At 37.7% G+C, this 15,857-nt stretch overlaps 1 protein-coding gene across 1 annotated transcript in view; it reads left to right on the top strand.

The window, feature by feature from the left end:
- The window catches only part of LOC134422457 (dynein axonemal heavy chain 5-like), a 150,367-nt gene that overhangs the window by 90,298 nt on the left and 44,212 nt on the right, over positions 1–15,857 (top strand). Inside the window, exons 60-64 of the mRNA XM_063164536.1 lie at positions 6,726–6,944; positions 9,440–9,616; positions 12,994–13,188; positions 14,434–14,589; positions 14,872–15,054. Of these exons, the coding sequence (XP_063020606.1) occupies positions 6,726–6,944; positions 9,440–9,616; positions 12,994–13,188; positions 14,434–14,589; positions 14,872–15,054 (930 nt within the window). The remainder of the gene's footprint in view (positions 1–6,725; positions 6,945–9,439; positions 9,617–12,993; positions 13,189–14,433; positions 14,590–14,871; positions 15,055–15,857) is intronic.

Here is a 15,857-nt window from a genome sequence, read left to right as displayed (position 1 = left end):
TTGGTTCTTTATAGAACCTGTCTAGCTGTGCATGGGAGATAGTGATACCTTCTCTGCCCTCAGAGTGTGTGCCAGGCACTATGGCTTCAACAAAACTCCTCAGTCCTACTGGCCCGGGAAGGAACCCACTCATTGTGGTCATGATAGAATCTGGGAGAGGAGAGGAGAGATTACTCTTGGCATAGAAACGTTCTTTAAGGAATTTAGGTGGAATTCATCTCCCTAAAAATATTTTGGAGTTTCAGACTGCTACCTGCAAGTGTACATATGTGATAAAGTAGTTGTGAGGTATCTGTTTCTGGTTGAAACATTGAACTGAACTAGAAGGGGATCAGCCACTATTGTGTGAATTCCTACAGATAGCTTTATTGTCTTGGAAATGTTCCATTTGTGAGCACATTGAAAATAAGGGTCTTTGCATATTTATATAATGATTTATAGTCATTGCTCCTGCAGTGAGTTTTATGGCTCTTTTCTGAAGAAATACATCCAATCCGTTATGCTTCCACTGCACTCGTGTTTGGTTTCTTATAGAATAAACCACTGTATCAATGGTACAGTCAAAACTCTCTGCATAATCTTTTAGTGTACCTAGACAGATCTGATTCAAATATGTTAAAAGCATATTCTTTTTTATTCAAGTAACTCAAGAGAGTGCTGTATTTTTGTGATATATAACTAGCTGTTTCCTTTTCAAATAATGGGATGTTCAGTAATGAAAACAGAATTTGAAATGTTACTATTGGGAGCTATAAAAGGGAGCAAGACCTTGGGGAAATAGTGGCTTTATATGCAAATGCAACCCTGAAAGCTGAAAACGTGCTCTTGTAGTTTTAATTTTAATATATATGATTTAGGATTACATATAAATTTAGCTTTGTGTTCATTCTTGTCACACTGTAGCTGATAAAAGATGAAACATACATATCTTGGCAAAGTGGTGCCTATTGTCAGGTACAGCAACAGTCAAAAATATTTTAAAAACTGAAGATGACAGAGGGAGGGAGAGAGGAAGGGTTTAAAGTATGCCGGAGATATTGCAGGAAGCAGTGTAGTGAGGCTAAGAAAATAATTGAAAATAAATGTACAATCAAACTGCATAAAGTACTAGCTGAGGCTAATCCATCCAGTGCTAAAAGCAGGTTTACTGAATGAATTAATCAAGCTCCGTTATCCTAACTGCTGTTCTAGGATATAAATTCCTTTCAACACCTGCAAAATAGATTCAATATATTTTTAAATTACATCTTAAGTGAGGCTCATTGCCTCATTTATCTTAACTATGACAACCTGTGAAAACTAATTAATAGTGACTTATATTTTAGTGTGCAAAATTATTTATTTATAAATAGAAATATATATTTTAGTGTTCAAAAATTATGTATTAATAACTTATATATTTAGTACACAAAAATATATAGATATATGATATATATTTTAGTGTGCAAAAACTTATATTTTATAACTTATATACTTAGTGTGCAAAAATTACCTAATTCCTAGGAATGGATACTGGCATTCTTTAGACCTGCAGCCCAAGGGTCATTAGTTGGACTTTCCTGTAAACCTTCAGCAGGAGGATGAGCTGTTCCTCCCCAGACTGATACCTAGTAAACCAGCCTGCTGCATTAACCTGAGAATTTTGGAACACCATCTGCTCCTTATCTGTTATTTGAAGAATATAAGAGCAGAATGGAGAAGCCCTGACTTTTGCTGTGATACTGTTAGCCTCCAATTAAAATAATGTGTATAGGAGTATAATTTCCCATAGGGATGTCTGCAGTGACTTTAATTAAGTTCTCCTTAGGCTGTTATAGTGATCAAGGGAAGTCTGTTTACAGTTCATAAATTCTGTTTGATATTGAGGATTCTCCCTGTCACACTCAGTTTTAAGTATGAGACTTTATTTCCTTTTCTACTTTCATTTGTCTCCATGCTGAACTAAAAACCATAGCAAGCAATGAAAGGAAATCTTGTACCTGAAGAAGAGGTAATAGTCAAGGAGTGTTGAAATTTGATAGTTGTCCATTTAAATAAGCGTGTCCTTGACAAGGTGATGCCCACTGGGCAGGAAAACAAGCATGCAAGTCTGAATCCAAGGCCCACAATAACTGTAGAAGGAAAGAATATACTTTGATGGGGGGGATGAAGGGAAGGATTAGGTCACCTAACAAAACAGAGTGAGGTCAGGACATGTAACTGAACAGAAAATACGGAAAGTCTTTCACTAGCTAGTACAGACAGTGAAAAGCATATAAGAGATATGTTGTTTTAGTCCCAAAGAATGGTCATTGATAGCAAAGAAATTGAGCCCAAGATTTTATTAATGTCACTCTTGCAGGGATTTGTTTGCATGTGCATATATGTATGTGCAGGTGTATATATATTTTTTAAAATTTGTATTGTTGAGGTAAAAACACTGTTTTTGGAATGTCTGCAAAACTTGTGTATGTCTTTGCCTTTTCTACGATCTTTCCCTAAGTAACGGTGGATACAAGTGTATCATGACGCTGAGTCTCTGAGAAGGTTGACCCAAAACCAATGAAGTGTCTATAGGAAAAATCTGCAGTAATCTGGGACAGGAGTAGTTTTGAGACAGCATGTCCATGAAGAGTCTTCAGTCAGATGCCATGTGCCCAGAACAGGACTGAAGCAAAAAGCAAAGATGAGCACTTAGCAATTCCCCAGAAGGTCAGGAGCAGTGACAGAGTCCAAGAAGCCTTCTGGCCCAGTCCAGGAGCAGTAAGTGCTCAATGGACTGTTAAAACAACGGACTTTGAAAGATGAAATTCCTTAACAAGAGAAGTGCTTACCTGTAGAGAACTCTGTAGTTTTGGATGCTTTTCTTTTTCCTAATGGGATTCTCCTAGTAACATTTCCTCAATTTAATGAACAGCAGTTGCTCTTCAGAATGATTTGGGGTTCATCTGGGCATTCGATCCAAGATCAGGAATAGCATTAAATGGTATGAGGCTTCTTTCTGTTGGAGGAGTCATTTTTATTGAACTGCTTCCATGGATCAGGGTCAGATATACTTGGTACTTTGCAAATCGGAGTTTGCAATGGATCAGCGAGAGGCTTAGTGTCTATGTCAATAATAATAAATTAAACAGTACTAGTGAATTTTTGTAGGCATTGGAAAGTGATCATTTACACTGGTAAATTTTTAGAATGATCCCTAGTGTGATTTGGTCTTTGCTGAACAGGATTTTTCAGTAGTCTCTGGGCACCTTTCAGGTTCTGTCCTGGTCCAAGAGCCGTTCCCACAAGGCTGCCAACATGTAGTCATAGTGTTTTAGAGGGTGAGAGAGCTTAATGTGAGTTTTTTTATGCTGGTCAACATCAGTGCCAGAGAAAGGTCCTGGGCATGTTTCATTTAACAGCATAGCTGTGACTGTAATTATCTTTATTTGCTCTGGTTTTGTGTACAATTCAAAAATGACAAGAGGGCAGGATCATCTCACTACCTGCTATGAAGTCCTCTCTGAGGGCAGCTTGGAAGAAGGCAAAAGAGCTGCTAAACTCTTTAGGCTGAGGCCCTTGTTGGTACAGGTGCTCTGTGTACCTGCCCCACGCAGACACATGCAGAGGGCAGTAGCAGCACTGGCTGCAGCAGGTGCTGGGAGGATTGTCTGTCTGTCTGGTTCCCCAATGCCAAAGGCAAGGAAAGGCTGAAGCTGCTTCTCTCACACAAACCCAGGCATGTTCCAGGGTAGCAGCACTTCTCTAGGAGGACAGATCAGAGTGTGGACCTCTTGTCTTAAATCCTCATGATTCATCTGCATAAAATCTATTTATTCAGGCTTTCACACTGCATCCAGCTGGAACAAATTGTGTATCCTTGCTCTGCTGCGTGATGCAGGGGATGAAATGAAGGGTGTGAAGCTTGTTCACAGGGCAATGCCACTAAAATTAGAAAGGCTACAGTGGTTCTTAGTGATTGGGAAACATGTTTCCTTCCTGCCTAATATTGGCTGGAAATGTTTGTATGGAGCTGATTGCAGCTCTAATAGTCTTCTTGTGCAGAAGATTCTCTTTGGCAGCACAACTTGCCTCCTGCTCTCATGGCAGAGCTCTATACAGGAGGCTTCCAGCCAACCTGATACTGATGTCAATATAAAAGTTGTGTTTGTACCCATGGAATTTTGAAAACTTGAGTCTGAGGGGGAAAAAAAAAACCAGGGAGAAAGCAAATTTCAAAGGGTCATCTGAACCAAGTAGTCTTTCTGCCTTTGAGAATCACATACAGGTTGGTCATCCTGATATGTTTGCTGTCAGTCTCATGCAACAAACCATTGTTCATCACATATGATCAAATAGCCTATAAATCAAACTAATATTATAATGTCTTTGTTATGATTACCCTGAAAGTGGCTGAGAACTCTGATTAAATTGTCTGTAAAATAGTTTCTTATTATATGGCATCTTCCAGAAAATCTGTAAAGTCTTGTGTAAATCAGTTAAGGGATTCTTTTCATGTTAGAACACAATAAACTTTTTTTGTACTCATCTGAAATATTTTTTTGATATCCCTACATCTTCAAAGCTGACAGCCTTTTAAGAGTTTTTAAGAATGGGGAAGTTTGTTTCATCAATCTTTTGCACTTTTCTGGGTAGTTAATACTGCTTTTCGTATTTGCAAGGCATCATTGCTCATACGTATTGGGAGTTCGCATGCCCATCCTTTTCCACTGAGGTTCACATCCTGCTGTGATAAATGTCAAGGTGTTATATGAATCCACACAGTCAGGTGTAAGTTCTCTGTTGTTCCAACTGTTCTGCCAAGGCTATTATTCACAGCCCTCCAAGGATCTTGTTTCCTGTGTAACTTCAGTATTTGTCAGCTGGGACTGAAACATTACGTCATAATATTGTTTCACTCCCATTTTTAGCCCTCAGAGAATTTAAGGATATGAGGATGCTCTGCAGTACGGAAAGTGGTGGGAAGAGGTAGAAGAGGGCTGGTGCAGGGCTCCTTTTGGATCTCAGTAAGAAAGGCCTGACAACAGATGGCTGAATGAGGCATCTGCTTTAATAAGAAGAATAATAAGAGGCATTTAAGATAGTTTGAATGGCCAAAAGAGAAAGTTTTCTCTTCATGGACAGGATCTGCTCTGCACAGGATACCATGGGCAAAACTATCCTTGCTCTCTCGTGCTGCATGAATGTGGGGTGTCCAGCATTTGAGAGAATGTAAAGTTTACTCACTGTTTGTCTTCTTCTTATGACTTTTTTAAAGGCAGTGTCTTATTAAGCTAGTTGTCAGGCCTTTCTTATTCAGATACAGAAGGAGTCCTGCACTCTCTCTACCTCACCCTTTCCCCTGGTGCAGGGGGGACAGTAACACTACGTCACCTCCTAAAAGCTCCTTTGCTATTGGAACTTTGCCCAATGGTCCAAGATTCACTAAAACATACCAGCAGTTGATCTGAAACCTGCTTATCTGGGTTTAATCAAGACTCACTGATTGAGCAGTGCTTATTTCTAGGCGATGTTCTTTAATGTGTTTTTTGATAAACAGTGAGGTAAAAATATTTTGGCATTCTTGCATGATGGAAATTTTATGAGCAGCCATTTTACTGGTTCATCTGGATTCCAAAATATGTTTTTATCTCTGGGATCTGTCAACATAGCAGGTGGCTGCAGTAGATGAAATTTTACTGACAGCGCTATTCTCTCGCATATACTGTCTGCATATACCTAGATTGCTAATGTAGATGGGCAGAGATACATGGGATTCACCTGTATCCAATACACTTTTTGCAACATACATATACACAGGTATTAGTAACCTACTTCATTGATTAGTACAGATATGCTTCTGTAATTCCTTGCTCACAAACCACTCTTTTGAGATAGACCAGGCCCCAACCCATGGTTATGCTGTTGATTAGGAGTTGTCCCTTAAGAGAGATGCCTTCTACTGCTACTTTTTGTAATAAAACAGGTTTTACAGATTCTTGGTTTCCATCTTCATAACTCTTATAGAAGAAAAAACCAAAATAAGATACATGATATTTAAACAAGCTTTTTTAAATATTCAGAGCAAATGAAAGCAACCTTTATCTGTAAGTGTGAATTTCATAAGAAATTTGTCAGGCTCTAATCCTTTGCAAATGTGTATGGAAATACTTTCTGAATTCACAGAATATTTTTTCAACCCTGTTAGGAATATAAAAGTTAAGAGGCCACATTTAAATGACTGGTAAGAAATGTGAAAAAAGTCTCTGGAGTTTTACTTTCCAGAGGAGCAAAAAATACATTTGTTATATTTTTGTTGTAGAGGTAATTGATGGAAAAAGAGAGCAGAAGAATAGTGTATGTTCTCATTTTTATTATTTTATAATTAATGAATACAGTATTAAATTTCTTTTGCACTGAGGATATATTACAGGAGGCATATATATAAGGCAACCAATTGTATATATTGCCTCATATATCTAGTATACAGCTATTTCAAGTGTATTGTGATTTGAAAACATTGATCATCGTGTGATTAATAGACCATTCTGAAAATATTATTAAAATATCTTAAGATTTCTTTGAATAACTATAGTGCTATGCTTCTGATCCAGAAGTAAAAAGAAAAAAAACTTCTGTCATCTTAGAACATATATTATTTTTAAAAGTACCCAACACAATACAGTATGTGCCATTAAATGAATGTCATTTGCTTCTGCCAAAAGAATAGGTATTAACTACTCTTTACTTTTAAATATCTGTAGGCAAATCTAGCTTTGCAGGAAGGAAGACTTGCAGCTGCCCAAATGGAGCTGAATAATGCACAGAATCAGCTGGACGAGAAGCAGGCGGAGCTGGATGAAGTACAAGCCATGTACGACGCTGCTGTGAAAGAGAAGCAGGCCTTGCTCGATGATGCTGAGGCTTGCAGAAGGAAGATGAACAATGCCTCAGCTCTGATTGAAGGACTAGGGGGAGAAAAGGTATCAGCACACATGTGCATGTTTCCAGCACTAAGGAGGTGTGCAGTTTGAGAATGATCCACAATGATCATAGCAGTGCTCAGCAAACTCAAGGCGTGGTGACTTCTTGATATCACATGACACTTCTTTTAGTTATACGTATGCTTGTTTTCCTTGATGCTAATGTACCTAAAAAAGTAAAGCAATTTCTTGTGTTAATTCTTCTGCATGAAGATTTATAACATATAATTCGTATGAGGATAAAGTTCAGATTTAAAGCCAAGGAGCCAAATTCCTTTTAGCTTTTTTAAGAAGAGGAATTAGGCTTAACCTAAATAATTGCCCTAAAATATTTATAAGAAGGATTACTCTCTTTTTCTCACCAAGTATACAAGAATACAAATTTGAAGCTTGACTAATTTCCTGAATTATAATTGAAGCTTAGGCTTCTACTGGAGCCTTTTACAGAATTATGGGCTAATTGTTATCCTCGGCACTGAGCTTGAAATTTACCTTTCCTATGCAGATCTTTCTGGCTTCAGCCTGAAGGTTTTCAGAGGAAGCAGGATACTCTTTCCCCCCCTCTTCTTATTTGCTTTGTTAATTCCTTCATTGATTTCACACAAAGTCAAAATTGATGAGAGTTCTGACTTCAGCCAGTGTGTTCTGTGAGGCCAGCACCTCAGCATTTCTTTGCATAGCTGCCCTTCAAATTACATCAGTCAAAAATTTTAGATGCTTTGTCATATTTTTTCAGTGAATTTCTAAATTTAAGAACAAGGCAAAAATAGGAAATTATAGTGCCTTATTGTGGGTTTTATGAAGCTTTGTTCTATGAAGTCTTGTAAGAGCTGTTATTCCACTCTACTTTTGAAAATCCAGACAAAAAAAATTAAAGACTCTGTATGGCACTTGGAGGATTAGGCAAAACTAACACTGGATTAACTGTGTATTTTTTTAAACTTGAAGCATGCGGGTCCTGACCAAGACTAAATGCAGAGTGATTGTAATGGAACAGAAATCTGGAAAGAAATTAGTAAGCAAAATATGAGTTAATTATTTTAAATTTTTTTAGCACATGAAAAATAATACTTATAAAATTGAAGCTTCATGGAATAATTGAGATAGGAAGGGACCTCTGGAGACCATCTAATGCAAAACACATATCCCTCCTTCCCCTCTACTCAAGGCTCAGGGCATTTTTTGGTTGGGTTTTGAATATCTTCCAGGATTCGACCACTTCCATTCACAACCTATTTCAGTTTTTGACCACTCTCACTGAAATAAAGGGATTTTTTGTGTGTTGAATGTAAATATCTTATATTCCAATTTGTGTCCATTGCCCCTTGTCATTTCACAAAGTACTAGTGGAAAGAGTCTGGCAATTTCTTCTTTACACCTTCCCATCATGTGTTTGTGCACATAGGTGCATGTGTAGAAATCCCTCCTGTACTCTAGACTCAAGTCTAAACCATCTCAGCCAAGGCTGCCCCCAAATTTTAGATTCCTGATCAGTTCTTTATCTGCAAGTCTTAGGTTAAGCAAACTGCCTTTCCCTCATTAAATCCTCACTTCACTGTGTTGAGAACTTTTGTCAATGCCTTCCTTAAAACATCAAGGATTGCTTGTGTCTTTCTGTGTTGTCCCTTCAGATATTGGGTTGTTGAAGTTCCCCATGTAGACCAAGGTCAGTGAATGGAAGGTTTCTTCCCCTCATCTACTTCTTGTTAACCACATTGTCTGTGACAGACATACACATCTCCCATGCTGATCTTCCCTGTGATGCTAACCCATAAGGTCCCAACTGGCAAATTGTCCATCCTTTAATCTCCCATAATGACCACATGGATTCCACTGCCCTCTCACATGTAAGAAAACCCTTCTTCTCACCTTCCCAACCTGTCCTTCCTAACAAGCCCACAGACAGCTGATGCAGCTCTCCAGTTGTGGATCTCTTTCCATCATGTTCCCATGACTCCCATCATATCATGATGCTCCAACCACGTGCAGAGTCCTCTTTTGTTCTCCATGCTGTGCATATTCCTGTAGAAACACTTCAGAGAGGAGTCCAGCTGTGATAATTCATATTCTATAAGCAGTATGAAAGCTGTCCCCAGCAGTGTCTGGTGAACGCTTTGTTTTTGGGGGTATCCTTAAGATGGTCCTCCATTGGCCCTGTTTGTTGATTACAAGGTTTATTTACAGTTTATCTCACCCCACACATTTTGTTTGCCAGCCCTGTCCCCCACTTCCTCACGTGACTCTTGGCCCTCCTCTGCCTGACACTTCATTCCTCTAAAGCTCTTCATCCAGCTTGGTCACAGAGATGCTTTTTCTCCACTTGGTCAGGTGGTTGCCATCACTTCCAAGCAAACTTGTACTTCTGAAAAGAATTATTTAAAGCAAAAAATACTCCTGTTTTGAAGAAAAATTATCAGAAAGAGATAAGTTTTTTAAGTTAGATATTTGTGTTAGTTTTGTGTCTGCTTAAGCTAACTTCTTTATTTTCCGTACAGCTTCGTTGGACAGCAAGCAGCAAAAACTTTCAAAATCAAATTATTAATTTGGTGGGGAATGTTCTTCTGGCCACTGGATTTCTCTCTTATTCTGGACCTTTCAATCAGGAGTACAGGAATTTGCTACTCCAATTGTGGAGGAAAGAGATGGACAATAGCAAGATTCCATACAGTAAAGTAAGTACTCATGTTTTGTTCTGACCTTATTCTTTGCCTTGCTGAGAAATTATATGCAGAGCATTTCATTCCAGAAAAGTACATAATTGGAAGATTATATACAGGCTGTCACATTCAATCAGATTTTTAATAAATAAAAAATCTGAACAGTTGACAGCTGAGCTTCTAAACCAATATGTTTTAAATTCCTCTTTACACTGTCAGGCATTTCACAATTGGTATGTAGGACACTGCTCTGGCAAATCTGAGAGAGGAATTCTGTCTGAGATCAGCTGCCCTGGGAGAAATAGCATAATACAGGAAACAAAGTAAAATTTGTCAGCTTAGAATACACTTACCTTTTCATAAGAGGAGACATCACCTTTGCTCTTCTGTGTGTTATCAGTATATACCCTCCTGTCATGCCTTCTGCTGCATACCCACAACATTTAATTTTGTTTTATTTGAAGTGTCTTGTAGAAAGCATTTTTCAGGGCTTGCTCCAGTGTTAGCTTTTAAATCCATGCACCTTTGTCACCAGTGAGGCTGTTCCAGTGAGGCTGACGTTGCAGTATCTCCTTCCCTGGCCTGTGTCTGTACAGGCAGAGGTGGCCTAAAATGCAGTTGGAGCTATGGTCCCATATTCAGTTTCTGTTTCCTGCCACTTCATATTCTACCTTTATTAAGGTGAACAACCTGCATGCTGAGACTATGAGACAGGGCAGGATATCTGAATCTTGTCCTTTGCTTTTACCATTATGCATGAATCTTGTCCTTTGCTTTTACCATTACCTGCCTCAGGAGTGCCAGACCTGGCAGATGTTCTGGTAGAGCTTTGCTCATGTTCTGGCAGAGCTTTGCTCATGGCCAATAACAGCCTGGCTCCTATTCCATGACTTTTAGGAGGTCTGTCAAATAATCTTACCTGTACCTGGAAGATACATTCATACTGAAGGCAGAATTTGGGCCATAGTAATCAAAGCTGTCTTTCTGAGTAATCTGTGGTGTCTTCCACTTGGTTTTGTGAGTACCTGTGTACATTTTCTTCAAAATATTTCAGGGACTCTCTCTTCCTCTCAGCACAGGAGCTGAGGTATTAAGCTCAAACATTTCCTGTTTTCAGCTGTCAAAGATTTTGACAAAGCAGTTGCTGCTGAAATGTGCTGTGAGCTACTTAACAACCTGTGTACATCTGTATCATTGTGAAACAGCTGAAGGCAGATCTGCATCTTCTTTTCAGTGTTTGTGGGATTTAGCACTTAAAACCTCTGTTAAGGAGACCTCTTTTCCATAAGGGGTTTGTTCACTTCATAGAAGTTACTTTTGAATATATTTTTTATTATTTTTAATGTTAGGTTGGCAGAATTCTGGTAGTGCTGATTAACCTTGACTTGAGAGAGGGAAACTTGCAATCCAGCCCAATTTATGCTGTGACTTAAAAGATGAATGACTCTGACCCACCCAGTAAAGCTCTTTGAAAGCTGCTGATGATAAAAAATATGTAAGGCCAAGATGGATTTATTAATAAAGTACCAGGAGCAGTGCAGTTTCAGGCAAGATTCTTAACCAGTGTGGCATGGGAGTTATCCTACATACACTCAACCGAGGGAGGCTCTTTCCTGATCTCAGTGTACAAAATGTTCTTAAAAGCTACTTACTTTGGGGAGTATCTGTCAAGATTCTCACCATTTAAGGATAAGAAATTGTATATATAATGTCTTAAGAAAGCAATACATAAAGAACTAAAATTCTGCTTTCATGAGGGTATTCTGGCCAACATTACTGTTTAGCTGCATTCTTGAAAACTTAAAGAATACTTTCTTATGGTTTCTATGTTGCTCCCCCCTTCCTCCCCAGTATGTCTCAGTTAGATGGATACCATAGTTAATGAGTTTCAAAATGTATTTAACATTCTGTTTAGAGTTCCCATTAAAGACAGAATTATGATTTCCATCATAGTGTATTGAAGAGAGTTTTGATTTTTTCCCAGGGAATTAAGTGCTCACAAAAGGCAGCATATGGGCCTTTCTTGATACTTCACACTGCAGGAAAGAAAGCAGCTTTGCAGTTCAAGCACAAGGCTTGACATCTGCCTTACTTTGTCACAGACTAACTGACCGTGGGTGTATGAGTCATTTAGGCATAACAATTTACAAAGATCTGTTTAAAATTAGCCACTTATCTGTTTAGTTAGGCACTTAAATTAGCTGAGTTTCAGAGTTGCAGGGTGACTGATATTTCTTGCTGTAGGTAAGAAAAAGTTCAAAGCTGTTTAGATCCTACTCATCTGCTTAAGGAGCTAAATATGATTTTAGGTTCCAATTGCTAAAAAAATTGCCCATTACATGCTTTTCTGTCCTTTGCACAGATGGAAACTAGATTCCTAAAATTTCTTTGTCTTCTGAGGATGATTTGTGTTGCTTCATTGTGAGTCTTCAATAATTTTAGAAGTAAAAAAATCAAAGGAGTGAAAAAGCTTTGGCATCTTGCAAACACTGTTATCATTAGGTATCATGATTGTATCACAACTCTCACAGTATTTGAAGTTTTGCTTTAGGCTTCAGATGCTGAATTATGTGATTTTCACTAGATTTACAGGCTTTTACCTTCCTTCTTTCATGTCTTTATTTTAAACATGTCTTTAAATAAAGCCTACAAGTCGGAATTGTTGAATGAAAAATGTAATGAGCAAATTAAAAAATACCTTCAATTTCATTATTTTTACAATTCTCAATCCTTACTAAGGTGCTTTTCTAAATTGGAATTTGGTTTGCTACTTTCAGCACTTTTTTCTTCACATACACATTTTTGAGAGGCCAGTCACTTTTCAGAGGGAATAAAATAAAGCAAGTTATTTGACAAGTTCAAATCAGACTTAAGGAGAATATGCAAACTGTGAAGGATTTTAGCTTAGCCTCAATAACCTTCCCTGATAGTTCATGGTTACTGATCCATAGCACATCTCCACACTCTTCTCTTAGTCTCCCACAGCCATCCTGTATTGGGAAGGCACTTTCCAGCAGGTGGAAGGTCTTGTGAGCAAGATGACAATTCCACTTCAACTCACAGGAAAAGTGTTTGCTATTAAAAACTGCAAAAAATCCGTTTGTCATTAGATATTGAACTGACTTCAGAGTTTTTCTGACAGTCTCTGATGGACATCAAAGCCTCAACAGAATTCACTTTCATTACTGCTCAACTGCAGTGATTGAGCCACTGAACTTTAAAGAAAAGAAACAGTAAGCAATAACTATCAAATACACTCCATCATGCATTCTGATCAGAATACGAAGAAAAACCATAGCAGATGTTTTAGTATAGCTCCTCTAACTGGCACTAATTTTGTATTTACATGTTTTCTACTGGTACTGATTTTGTAATTGCATATTTTCTATTAGAACTTGAACCTTACTGGTATGCTTGTTGACAATGCTACAGTGGGTGAATGGAACCTCCAGGGTCTTCCAAATGATGACCTTTCAATTCAAAATGGCATTATTGTCACAAAAGCATCTAGATATCCGTTGCTGATTGATCCACAAGGTCAAGGAAAGATCTGGATCAAAAATAAGGAAAAGAATAATGGACTTCAGGTAAATAGTTAATTTACAATTCTTTAAAATCTGTGTGTCATTTGTGTGTCATCATGCTTTGGCCATATGTAATTTAAATCTGATGTTTATTGGTGTACAGCTATGCAGAAACTAAAACAAGACTGACAGAGAACCTGTACCCTATATCATGGTATCAATAACAGGGCAAAATAGTTTGCACTGATATGTTATGACATATCTATTTTTATAATGAATCTTTTAATTGCTTGCTGTAGTGAAAGAGAAACAAAGAGGGAAGTAAAAGGTTGTATCTCATTCTCCATCTTCCTGGAGATTTGTATCTCCTGCTCTGAGTTCTCCCTGTTAAGTCCAGGGGGAACAAAGTTATGTCAAGATTCTACATACACAAGTGTTTAAATTATGACTTACATCTGGGATATTGTAACTTGCTATGGTCTTGTTAGTGTTATGCTGTTGGTCACCCAGACACTGGCTTTATCTCTCAGCTGAATTAGTAATAAAAATGTAGGGAACATGCTGTTTTGGTAGATACACATACATCTGCATGATAACAAACAAAAAGTGCAGATTGGTGGAACAGAGTATTTTTTAATTAATTTTTAAATAATATACTGGTTTAATTCTGTGTAATGTGCCTCTAGATATTTTAATTATACCTTTTTCAACGAGCTTTGCCTGCAAGACAAGGATTTATTTTAAAAACATGTCTATCCTAATTTTTTTTCCTGGTAAACAAAACACCTGAAAACCATGGCTTTAGAGATGCCTGGAAAAGTTATTCAATTATCATCTTAAATAATTATGTTAAATATATTAAATTTGGATAAATGAAAAGGAGTCTGTGTGACTTCTAGCAATTTTAAGACTGGTGGAACTGAATTGGAAACTGAATGTCTGATGTCAGATCAGGCCTCCTGTATAACACTGGCTCCCTTTCTGAACTCCATAAACATTTCCCTACTTCATATTAGTGTTTTAAGCATAAATCTATTTATATTTGGGAGATATTAACATATTGCACTGATTAGATAGATATGCAGATAAGAAAGTAAATAGGTAACAATAAAGAAACGTAATCTCCTATCCTCTGAAGTTTAAAGCAAAGCTTCCATTCATGTCAGCCGAGTCAAGTTTTGGTCCCTAAAGTGTAGCCATTTCCATATATATCCCAGGATGAGTACAATTTTTCAAAGCTTCAATAGATTTTATGCTGTTTTCTGAGTGCTTTCAAATGCATGCTGTGTTGTGACTCAATCTGCCTAGGTGACAGCTATGAACCACAAGTTCTTCAGAAGTCACATAGAAGACTGCTTGTCCCTTGGCCGACCTCTGTTAATTGAAGACATTGGAGAGGAACTTGATCCTGCCCTAGATAACATCTTGGAAAAAAATTTCATAAAATTTGGTTCAGCACACAAAGTAAGATGAATTGTAGACATGAAACTAAAACCCAACAGGACAGATGCTGGGTATAGGGTAGTCTGAATACTGACATGATTTGTACCTTTAAAACAGTTAGAAAATGAGTGGTGAACTCGTGGGGTTATTTGAGGGGCTTTTTTACCCTTAATCAGAAAGTTTTAAAAGTGTAAATGAAAACATTAAAAAAAATCATAATTTTTTTTCATCAGACAAAATAACAGTTTTTCTGAATTCAGCTTTCAAAAATTGAGAAATGCTTTTTATTTTTTTTATTTTCAGGTGAAAGTAGGTGACAAGGAGGTAGATCTGATGAAGGGGTTTACCCTCTATATGACAACAAAGGTGGCTAATCCTGTTTATACTCCAGAAATTAGTGCAAGAACAACTGTGATTGACTTTACTGTTACTATGAAAGGTCTGGAAGATCAGCTCCTTGGCCGTGTCATCCTCACGGAAAAGCAGGTATTGAGTCCTGCAGCATTTTAATAGAGGGAAAGCTTGTTCAGTATCTGCACCAAGAGTGCATACTTATTCAGTGTCTTGGTTGAAATCAAATGCAAGAACAAAAATGTGAATGAGAGTTTAAAGGTTGTGCATTTGCTGAAATACAATGAGGAGCTCTTTTTTAATTGAACGGGGGAACCTAAACATTTATTTTAAGATCTGGCCTTGGAAAGAGAATAAAGAAAATTATTCATTAAAAATACATCACTGGCATGCACATGACATACATAAAACAACTTTATTCCTTCATATATGGAAAGGGCTTGTTCAGTCAGAAATCTCTTGTATTTCTAAATTCCTTTTTAAACTTAATTTGAATTACATGAAAAAATGCTTATGAACTTGAACTACTTTTGCCAGCCAGGCTCTAGTGTGCAAGGAGATAAAAGATTCTTAAGGAGCCCTGAACACTGACTTGACTCTATTCTTACTAAAATTTGCATTGATTATGTGGAAGTTAATATAAGGAAGAAAATCCTCTCTCAGGTGAGATTAAAAAATTGAGGTTTGCATTAGCAGAGCTGCTGCTTTCAGTAAGTAGCTCAGGTAGGCTTGCTAATGTGAGAGGAGCTGCCTACCTAAAGGAATTATTTTTTCCTTTGACTTCCCCAAAGCATGTTCTAACCAGCGTTCTTTAGTGGTGCTGTCATTTTCTCCAGCCAACACCCTTCCACTTTGCTCAAAATGAGCCTTCACTGAAGTAAGGACTGGAATTAAGGTGCCCTTCCTTAATCTGACAGTCACAAACAGGGGCTGGAAAG

The sequence above is a fragment of the Melospiza melodia genome, chromosome 1 (genome assembly GCF_035770615.1).
Source record: "Melospiza melodia melodia isolate bMelMel2 chromosome 1, bMelMel2.pri, whole genome shotgun sequence".
Lineage (NCBI taxonomy): Eukaryota > Metazoa > Chordata > Aves > Passeriformes > Passerellidae > Melospiza > Melospiza melodia.
The sequence above is the reverse complement of the archived record's forward strand: the minus strand, read 5'-3'. Positions and strand labels throughout refer to the sequence as shown.